The 11403-nt window shown below is 35.4% G+C and overlaps 1 protein-coding gene across 1 annotated transcript; it reads right to left on the minus strand.

The window, feature by feature from the left end:
• Positions 1-5575: 5575 nt before the first annotated feature.
• Positions 5576-7040, minus strand: LOC110111632 (uncharacterized protein At4g26485-like). Its single transcript, XM_020843585.1, has 3 exons — positions 6854-7040; positions 6002-6203; positions 5576-5900 (listed from the first exon to the last, which is right to left on the minus strand). The coding sequence occupies exons 1-3, from the start codon at positions 7038-7040 to the stop codon at positions 5576-5578; spliced, it is 714 nt and encodes a 237-aa protein (XP_020699244.1).
• Positions 7041-11403: the final 4363 nt, after the last annotated feature.

Here is an 11403-nt window from a genome sequence, read left to right on the forward strand (position 1 = left end):
AAAACCCCACAAGATGCAACAATGCAGGCCCGCAACCCATAACAAATTGTTTTAAAAGTTATATATAGACTGTTGAGCATTGAACCAAGAACTTCCAACTTCACAGCCTAGCATTTTATCCAGCATATTACACTTAAATAATGATTGAGATTTACTATAATTTACTTAAATTATAATTAAATCCAATAAAAGCTAACTCTTTTTTTTTTTTTTTGATCTAAAGTTTACATCACTAAAAAGTGAACACAAGAAAGTTTATATGACCAAATCATCTAAGGCGACTATCTCTATTGGGCATTGGAAGTAAAATCACGCAACAAAACAAATAAGAAAATAAAAGTTGCTGGCAAAAGTAAATAATACTAGGATTTAAACATTTTTATTCTAGTGTAGCTACCTTATATTTTATGCAATCCTCATTTATAGTATATAATCTTCATTAGATGGTATTTGCTTTATACACCACCAAAGTTCTAGAAAGTTTGGCTATATTTTAAATTTTGTAAAGAAGAATTCTTGTTTTGATTCACACATTAGAAATATTGTGATTGTCTTCATTGATGCATGACAACACTAATTGTATAGGCTATTCTACTATTAAGGAGGGGGCTTTTGCAGTACAAGAATGTAGAATAGTGGAACCTTATGATAGGGATAAGTTTATTCATGGATAAGAATCTATTGATTGTCAATTACAATGATAACAACAATATCAAGCCTTTGTCCCACTAAGTGGGGTCGGCTACATGAATCTTTTTTCGTCATTGTGTCCTGTTAAAAGTCAAATTCTCATTTAAATCTAATAAAGAAAGATCGTTTCTAATATTTTCTAACTAAGTCTTTTTAGGTCTACCTCTACCTTTCTTAACATAAGTCAAATCTAATTCCTTAACTTTCCTAATCGGGTCATCAAAAGGCCTCCGTTTAATGTGACCAAACCATCTAAGAAGACTCTCTCTAATCTTACCTTCCACTGGAGCTACTCCAACCTTTTCACGTATATGCTCATTTTGTATCCTATCTTTAAGGGTGAAGCCACTCATCCACCTAAGCATCCTCTTCTCTGCAGCACTTAACTTAGTATTATGCTTCTCTTTTAATGGTCAACATTCGGCACCATAAAGCATTGCAGGTCTCACCACCATCTTATACAATTTTCTTTTAAGTTTGAGGGGGATTTTTCTATCGCACAACGAGCCCGATGCATTCCTCCACTTCAAACCTCTAACTTGAATTCTACTGATAATATCCCCATCTATTTCACCATTGCTCTGAACAATAGATCTAAGATATCTAAAACGTGTACTCTTATTAATGACTTGATCGTCCAAAGTCACAATCCCCTTACTAGTTCTATTGCTACTAAAATTATACTCCATAAATTCAGTTTTAGATCTACTCAAGCGAAAACCTTTAGACTCTAAGGTTGACCTTCATAATTCAAGCTTACCTTGAACTTCCTCTCTAGTCTTATCAACAAGAAGAATATCATTAGTAAAAAGCATACACCATGGTACATCCTCTTGCAAATGTCTAGTGAAAACATCAATGACTTCAAATTGTCAAATCACATAAAATTAATTGTGTTCAGCTCACTATGTAGATTAGTGTTGAGCTCATTTTTTATGTCATACATAAACTTCAAATTCCAAACCATGCTCCTTGATGACTTTGATGAGTCCAAAACATGGGTAAGTCACTTTGATCATGCTGACTTGACAACTTAGTCAAATTGGCGAGGAATTAATTATAATTATGCACTTTATTTGATCAATTTTGTAATTATTTAATTTAATTGATTATTAAATTTTATTAATTATTAAATTAAGCTAAAATTAGAGGCCAAATATGGAGCTTTTAATTTTCTTAGATATAAGGTTTCGTTAGGAGCAATTTGATATATTATATGTATTTTTTAATTTAATTTGAATTAATTGTAATTTTTTAAAGTTTCAAGCTCGTTTAAAAGGCTGATTTTTAAGTTAATAAATTTGCTGATCGTTTAAAATTCCAATAAAATTTGAACCTAAGGTGTATGATATCGCTAAGTTTAATTTTCTAATATTTTAATCCTATTAGGTGTGTGTGAAATTTCCTAGAAATTTTCTAACTCATCCATACATTGACCTTAACTATTTTTCTTGGGTGTCACTGGTGTTCCAATGGATCTAAAATTTTGTTCAACTAACCCTGACACGTATGCAAGCACACCACAAAAAAATTACTTCTGTATCCTATCAATTTGGGAAGTTATGATTGGGACTAAAATGAAACCATCACTTTATAAATTCACACCACAGTAATCTAGAGAGCATCTGGACCTAAGAAAAATGCAGTGAATGCCTAAGATGCTTAAAAAAATTTCATAAAAAATTTGGGTCCAATTTGACCACCGAATTGTGAGAAAATTTTAATAAATAAATTTCAAAAAACATATATATCTCATAATCCATTAATCAAAATATTTAGAAATTTATTTTAATAAATACTAAGTGTCACTATCTTTCCAATGACACCAGAATCATTAAATTTATTGAAAATTTTAAATTACTGTGAATTTTATAAATTTTAACTATTTAATTGACTTTTTTAAATCAATTTCAGGGAAGTGTCTCTATCTTTCCAATGACCACGTGGCAGGTGTGCGACATGACGTGTGGTGTACATGACGGATCGACGAAGCTATGATTTTCAACACTGTTCTCCCGCTAAATTTTGGCGCGAGATTTGGAGTTTGAATGAAGTGAATGATAGATGACATACGGTGGTATGCAGTTCGGTTGGAGTTGGTCTTAAAATGAAAAAATAACAGCAATAACAATAACAACAACAAGACTTTATCCCACTAAGTTGGGTTGAATGCATGATCATTTTTCTCCATTGTCTTCTTAAGAGTCAAATTCTCATTTAAATCTAATAAAAAATTTATTTTTAATCTTTTCTAACTAATTCCTTTTAGGTCTACCTCTACTTGTCTTAATATAGGCCAAATTCAATGCATATACACTTCTAACCGCATCATCAAAAGGCCAACATTAAAGTGACCAACATGTATGGTGACTATCTCTATTTTGGATGGGAAGTGAAACCACATAATGAAACAAACATAAAAATAAAATTTGCTACGAAAAAGAAAATAACACTAAGATTTTAAAAAAAATATTCTAGTGTATTTACCTTATATTTTATGCAATCCTCATTTATAGTAATTAATCTTCATTAGATGGAAATTTCTTTATACACCACCAAAGTTCCAGTGAAGTTTTGCTATATTTTAAATTTTATAAAGTATAATTCTGGTTTTGATTTGCACATTAGAAATATTATGATTTTCATCATCAATGTAAGACAACACTAATGATATAGGTTATTCTACTATTAAGGAGGTAGCTTTTACACTACTAGAATGTAGGATAATAGAACCTTATGATAGGGAGATATGCTTATTCATGGATGACAAGATATTAAGTGTCAAATTACATAAAATTAATTGTGTTCAACTCACTATGGAGATTAGTGTTGACCTCATTTTTTTATCTCATACATAAATTCCACATTCAAACCCATGCTCCTTGATCACTTTGATGAGTCCAAAATATGAGTGAGTCGCTCTGATTATGTTGACTTAGTCAACTTAGTCAAAGTGGTCAAATTGATTAAAAAAAATTCAAAAATATTTAAAAAGTAAAAGTTGGTCTAATTTCATGCATGCATTTCACATAGCTTCTAAGGACTCCCCATAGTTTATGATGTTATCTTGGCCAAGTTTGATTAGTCAAAGTGGTCGAACTAATTAAAAACTTTAAAAATTGGGTCTAAGTGCATCAAAAGGCATGTCTCCAACCCATAACAGCTCTTTGAGATGATCTAAAGTGACTCTACAACCTTTCTAAAGCTGCACAATCCCAAGCTTGACCCTTGGTTCAACCAAAAACCTAACCCAAGTGATTTCCCATTCATAAAATACCAAAATGTGGACTTTCCGCATAAGCTTGTCGTTATTAACCTCATGGAACCCTTAGAAAGCATCCAAGAGATATCTCCAATCCATCTCCATGTAAGCTCCATGGCTTAGAATAGGGAAAAGCCTTCCAAAACCCTCATTGCACGCATAACACCCAAAACTCTGCATTCAAGCCACCTCCAAATCTCCCCCCATCACTTTAATTTGATTGATGGAGCTTTCTTTCTCCCTTCGCCACCCTTTCGCACCGACAAAAGTGTGTTAGAGGAGAGATCCAAGGAGACATAGGCCATTTTCTTTTATGTCGTCATAACCTTTGATCCATATATTTCTAGCAGGGGAGTACCTCATAGAAGTTGTTCCTCTCGTTCTTATGAAGAAAACGAGCCCAATAATGAGTCATTTCAACCATTGGATAGAGGTATACTTCATATTTTAGTTAAAACTTTGATTGTGAATAACTTTTAAAATATGTCATATAAAGCCCCCAAAATAAAGTTGTCTGTAGTTCATAAGGTCATAAACATTTCCAAAAAAATTCATCAAGTTTGGTCTAATAGATAACCCGCAGCAAGCAAAAAAAATCATTAAGAAATTTATTCTAAGAAAGAAGATAAAATTTGGACCATCCATTTTTTATTAAACAGTTCAGATTTAGTTGAACAGATGAACCGTTCGACTCGTTGCACAGGATCTCACCCTCAAATCCTATACAATGTGGCGTGCCTCAATCTAGGCTATTAATCCAAACAACTTATGATCAACGGCCTAATCAAATGTTGATTATGTTAGTGATGCATAGATGCACACCACATGGCATACTCGTACTCCACCATGCATTGCACGCATTCATGCCGCCACACCACGCACCGACTTGTTTCCCAAGTTGATCGTTGCTCAATTTGTGGCCCATGTTCCCTCTCCATTGTGGGTCACTACACCCAATGGTGCAATGCGGCCGAGCACCATTGCCTGAAAAAATTTAGGCTTCTTTTTCTAATAAAAAAATTGTTAAAATATTTTAGGCTTCTTTTTCTAAAATGATATCATGTCATATGAAGTCAATTCAATTTCAACAATGTAACTTGGACTAATGGTTGATATATTTTTAAATTGTGAGTTATCAAATTCTTACAAATAAAGAGATCCTAATTGTATAGCATTACATTTTCTAAAGTGTATATTTACTTTATGAATTCTCAATGTATAATATTATACAACCCAAATAGTCTTTTATTTAAAATAAACTTTAAAGTAGTGCATATTTATTTTATGAATTCTTAATATATAAAGTTATACTTCTGACCAAATAATCTTATATATAAAATAAATTTTCATAATTTATATGAATCACATTAATACATGTATTTCTTTTCTTATATTTAATTATAAATTATATGAATAGCCACAGAAGCATAATGCTCTATTAAATATTTTTAAAAAAATCAAATGAGAGTGTAACATCATATTGTCATGCACAAGTGTTTACTTGAATAACTTTCGTTTAGTGTTTAGTTCACTTAAGAGGTATAGGGGTCAAAACCACAAGTTAGGAGGACAAATAATTGCGCAATGCTATAATAAAGAAAGTCAAACAAATAAATATTGTAACTAAATGACTATATCAATAAATCTGAAATTTTCAATGTCCTCTAAATCCTTGCTCAAGGAAAACTTGAAAGTGAAACTCCTATTTCCAAGAGGAAATGTCCCGTTGCTCCTTACATCACCTCCTCTCTTGTTCTGATAGCCAGGATAATCTTCCTTCTGAAACTCCACCATTTCCTTCAGGATCAGACCTTTCTCCTTTGCTAAATCATTAATTTCCCAATTATTGTAAGGATGATCATCCCTATGACTAACATGTATCTCACCATTTTCACTTAGCAAGCATCTTGCACTGTTAAAAAAATCACAAAGTAACTTCTTGTGCCTCCTAAAACAATAATCAACATCGAAGTTCCATATTATTTTAAGATAATGCAATTAGTAGACATCAGCATTGGTTAATTGATAGATACACAGTGATATACTTACAAAATGAGCCATTTATCTGTTTCATGGAACCCGAAATGTCCTGCATGAGGAAAATTAAAGATGATTCGTTCGAACCTCATTAGTTTCAAGAAGCCATCTTCATGCATGTTTTCAACATTAATTCCATGTAATAATGTGCATCCTAGGCTTTTAAGCTCATCAAGGTGAATCCTAGCAGTCCAATACTTCTCCAGCAATTCATCTGATATGTAAAGGCACGTCAGACATTTTTAGCGAGCTGATTTTGTTGATTGTAGATTATAATAATGTCTTAAGAAGTATCGATTTTGTTTCTTTCAAATTCACAACTCTGAAATGTATTTTGAAAGTGTAAGGCTTGATTTGGGATGGCCATTTTAATGTTTTTTAAAATAATTTTATTAAAAAAAAATTATACTAAAAAATAACTTTAAAAAACAGTAAAACAATTGGTCCCAAATGAAGCATAAATTAATATTGATTAGTTAAAATGATGGAATCTGTCAAGTTAGTTATTTTAAATTACATAAAGCCAAACACAAAAAGAAACTCCTAGCCAACCAAACAGTACTTAAATATTTTATTAAAATCTTTAGAACTATTATAATTGGTTTATAACCAATTAAAAATATCAAACCAATTAATAATTATTGCCTAAGTGCTATGTTTTCTATCTGAATCTCAAACACCCACTGTCCTACAGGCCTGCAACTAAATAATCATTGTTTGAATCATTATTAAAATTGATAATTATCTTAAAACAAATTCTTATTAAGTTATCTGCTCTTGTTAAGGAAAAAAAAAACAACGAAATGTCTCAATAGCTATTTCCACCATAAGCTAATCGTGATCCAGTGCTGACGGGCAACTCACCTAAATTATCGTAGGAAGTTGTGATCATATTGTTGGCAGAACCGAATGCCTTCACTAGGCAGGCCGAGAAGGAGAAGTCTCCTTCGCCTACAAGAAGTATTCGGTGAGAGCTTGAATAATGCTTTATCCATATGTCCCTCTTCTCCTCGCTGGATTCCAACGAAACAGCCGCCGCCGCTTCTCCCATTGTGCGAAGAAAAGTTCTATTTTTCTTTTCTCTAATCTTCTATTTCAGGTCTGGACCACGTAGTTTCGTGTATGTACCGTACTTATGCTGCTTCCAAAGGGGTGCATTAGAGGCCTTTCCAGCTCTCGAGGAGTTAATAGAGTAAACTAGAGATGCTGGTAATTAATGGTTCTCTTTGGAAACTCCCTTATGGAAGCAGCGGAAGAGGTTGACAGTTGGAGTTTTGCGCGTTTCGCTTCCTTTTTGGTTTTCGAAAAAAGGGGTATTTAGAACGGATTGAGACGGAAGTGCAGTCCGTGTTTGATCATGATGAGCAATAAAATTTAATGCAGCGGGGAGAATCATTCGAAGGGGCTGCTAGGGTTTAGCTCTGCTTGGGTTTTTTGTGCTTCTTGGCGGCTTAGTTCTCACCGTGGCTTTCCGGCCTTTTGGCCATGATGGCTCTTAATCCACTGAATTTTCCTCTCCTTCAGGGCTCTTCCCTGTTAGGGGCTCCTCCTCCGCAACTCCCTTCCTCTTACGCTCACAACCTCTCGGCGTCTCCTTCATCTCGTGAAGAATGGCCAATGTCCTATGTCAAGCCGGCAAAAAAGCTCTCGTTTGCAACTAATGATCTTACCGAAGGCAAATCTCTAGGGAATCTTTCTCTTGTGGGGTATTCCCTTGGGCCACTTCCTTACTATTAACATCTCTTAATGGCCATGGATAAAGCGTGGAAGTTTAAGGGCTCGCTATCTCTTGCAAACGACTTCTTCCTCTTGAAATTCACTGTCGTTAAGGACTATGACATGGTCTGGTCTGGCGGACCCTGGTTCTTACTCGGTAGGCCATTCATTCTTCAGAGGTGGAATTCAAAATAAAGGGATGAATCGTCTTTTATTCCTCAATGGATAAAAATTCTTAATCTCCCCCTTGCTCTCTGGACTCTAGCAGGTATTTCTTAAATTGCAAGTTTTATTGGTATACCGCTATATGTTGATTATCTGACTGCTAAGAGGACTAGGCTCACATTTGCAAGGATTTGTGTTCAAGTAGACAAAAATTTTGTTTTAGCAGAAGAAATCCCCTTGGAAATTGACAGGGAAGACATGACGCTTAAGATCGTTTATGACTGGAAGCCTTCAAGGTGTGAGGGATGTGGATCTCTCATTCATTCCTTTGCGCTTTGTCCCATGAATCCAGCTCCTAAACCTTCTCTTCCTCCTAAACCTATTTTTCGTGGCAGGAGTAAAAGCAGGATCCCTACTTCTAGGACTGCCAGATCCTCTTCACGGGCCATTGAGTCAATTCCTCAAATTCCCCCACCAGTTTCATCCTCTCCTGCTGAATCTTCAGTAATGCCAATTTCTACTTCCGTTACTCCTGCTGTTGTTCCTCAGGATTAGCCCCTCGCTGATTCTTGTTTGCAGCTGCCGACTGACTCCAACCATGGCAATGATCCTCTTCTTCCAAATCTTAACCTTCCTCATGCAAAATCTTCTTCTTCCAAACTCCCCCTTCCTCAAAAATTTTTGATTCCTTCTCAAGTCCTTCTTGCGAACAGTTTTGATTCACTTCTTGTGGATAACCCTGTCATTCCTGAAGAGGATTCCTTTGAGGAGGAGCTCTCTTCCTCCTCCAAAAATGATGAGGTCCTTCCTCCAAAATCTTCTAACCACAAAGCCTCTTCCTCCTCCTCTAAAAAATCATCTGGAGATAATAAATCTCCCCAAAAAAAAGCCAAAGCCAAATCGGCCAAAAAGGCCAAACCCCACAAGTAACTATGTCCCTTCCCCCAATTGCATCTTGGAATGTTAGAGGGTTTAATAACACTGTCAAAGTCATGCTGTGCAAAGACCTTAAATCCACCTACAATATGAAGCTTCTTTGTATTTTAGAAGCTAAAACCCACCATTCTTCTATTAATGACCCGTGGTTTGCTTTTACCCATGCTTTGTTTGAGAACGAGAAAAGTTGTGACAACTTTAGCCTTTCTACTCCTGATAGAATTTGGGTTAAATGGGACTCTTCTCATTTGTCCTTCATCCCCTCTTTCTCCTCTTCACAAGTCATACATGGCCTCGTTGATGCAGGCTCCTTACCCCCTTTCTACCTCTCAGTTGTGTATGCTGCTAATAGTTTGGATGACAAGAAAGTTCTATAGAATGATCTTCTTGACCTCTCTGCCCGTATTGACATCCTTTGGATTATCATGGGAGATTTTAACTGCTATAGATTCGATTGTAAAAAAGCTGGTGGCAACTCTATGTCTACTGACAGAGTGGGAGAGCTTAATCGTTTTGTTTTTTATTATGGATTACAAGATCTTGCTTCTGTGGGGTTATTTTATACTTGGTTTAATCAAAGGATTGATTCCCCAATCCATATCAAGCTTGACAGAATGTTGGTTATTTATGCCTTTTTGGATCTTTTTCCAGCTGCTTACTACAAAGTGGATTCCCACTCAGGGTCTGATCATGCACCCCTGATTCTTTTTGCTTCTCATATCTGGAAAATCATATCTAATTGGTGCTCTTCTAAATACATATCTAATTGCATCCTTGAGCAGAAGAATTTGCAACTACAATGCTTATCCAAAATTCAAAGGGACCCTTTGAACCCTGCTTTGAACTCTTCTCTTAAGAATACTAATGATAAGTTAGCTTCCTTTCAAGCTGCTTAGTCCTCTTGGATTTCACAAAGAGCTAAAGCCTATTGGCTTTTCCAAGGATAGGATGATCTTGATTTCCTCTATGTCAAGATAAGATCGAGGAAGAACAGGAATGTTAATAAGGAACTTGCTTCACCTACTGGTTTACTTTCTTCTCATTCAGACTTAGCTCAAGCTCTGATTGGCCATTTTAAGATGCTTTATAATGCTCCCCCCCCCCCCCCCTTTTGAAAGCTCATTTAGCATTCCTGTTTGAAATACTATCCCTTCCCATTTAATTGCGGGTCTGATTGCTCCGGTTACTAATGTTGAAATCAAGAATATGGTTTTTGCAGGGGTTCCTACCTCAGCCCCAGGTCTGGATGGTTTCTCTTTTGGTTTTTACCAACATATTTGGCACATCACTAGCTTTTAATTATGCAGAGCTATAAAATATTTCTTCACCACTGGGTAGATGCCTAAAGGTGCTAAAGCCATGGCCATCACCCATATTCCTAAGGGAACCCATTCCAACTCTATTTCTGATTTTCATCCTATCTCTTTATGTAATGTGTTTTATAAAATTATGGTCAAGATTATTGCTAATAGGATGAAGCCCATCCTTCCCATCATCATTCATGAGCCAGTCTGGTTTTATTGCTGAGAGGTGCTCTAGTGACAACATCATCCTTGCCTCTGAGATATTGAGAGATTTTAAAAGGCATCAAAAATATTTTTGTGCCAAGCTGGACATTAAGAAAACTTTTGACTCTGTCTCTCGTACCTTCCTGATCAACAGACTTAGGCAAAAAGGTTTTCCGAAGACTTTTATCATTTGGATTAAATGGTGTATCTCTGAGGTTTATTTCTCTATTTGTCTCAATAGTGTTTTGGAAGGCTTTTTTAATTCCTCCTCGGGGCTGAGGCAGGGATGTCCTCTTCCTCCCCTTCTTTTTTTGCTTTATTATGGATGCTCTTTCTTCTAGTCTGGATTACAAAGATCAACACTCCTTCATTGGGATGCTGAATCATAACTTCAGTATTAATCATCTCATGTATGCTGATGATCTTTTAGTTTTTGGCTTAGCTACTGTTGATAATGCTAAATCCCTGAAAGATATTCTTCACAAATTCTCTGATGCCTCTGGTCTTCATATTAGCCCTTCTAAAAGCTCCATTCTTTTTCTAGAAATATTCCTATTGACCAGGAGATTTATGCTTGTCTTGGGATCTCTCGGGTGGATAACTCTCTCACCTATTTGGGCCTTCCCATTTCTACCTGTAGACTCAATTTATCTTACTTCCAACCCCTTCTGAGTAGAATTTCTACTCTACTTGAGGGTTGGAAAGTTAAATTACTCTCTTTTGTAGGTAGAGTGCAATACTTGAAATTCACTATTGCTAACACTATTGCTTATTGGATTCATGGAGCGATTTTACCTAAGGCCAGTTGCAAATTTATTTCTAAAATTTGTTCCAAGTTTCTCTTCTTTGGCAACATTATGGAGAAGAAGATCCATCTAATTTCTTGGAAATTTGTGGCATTGCCTAAATGCAAGGGGGGACTTAATCTACCATCTTTTGATTCTCTTTATCATAATATGGCTTGCTATTTTATATTAAGGATGTACAACTATGACACTTTGTTTGGCTCTTGGTATAGTGAGAAGTTTGATTCTCCATGGAAATTGCCCCCTATTACTGCTTCTAAATTTTGGAAATTGTTTTGCCACA

This window comes from Dendrobium catenatum, unplaced genomic scaffold, assembly GCF_001605985.2.
Source record: "Dendrobium catenatum unplaced genomic scaffold, ASM160598v2 fragScaff_scaffold_830, whole genome shotgun sequence".
Lineage (NCBI taxonomy): Eukaryota > Viridiplantae > Streptophyta > Magnoliopsida > Asparagales > Orchidaceae > Dendrobium > Dendrobium catenatum.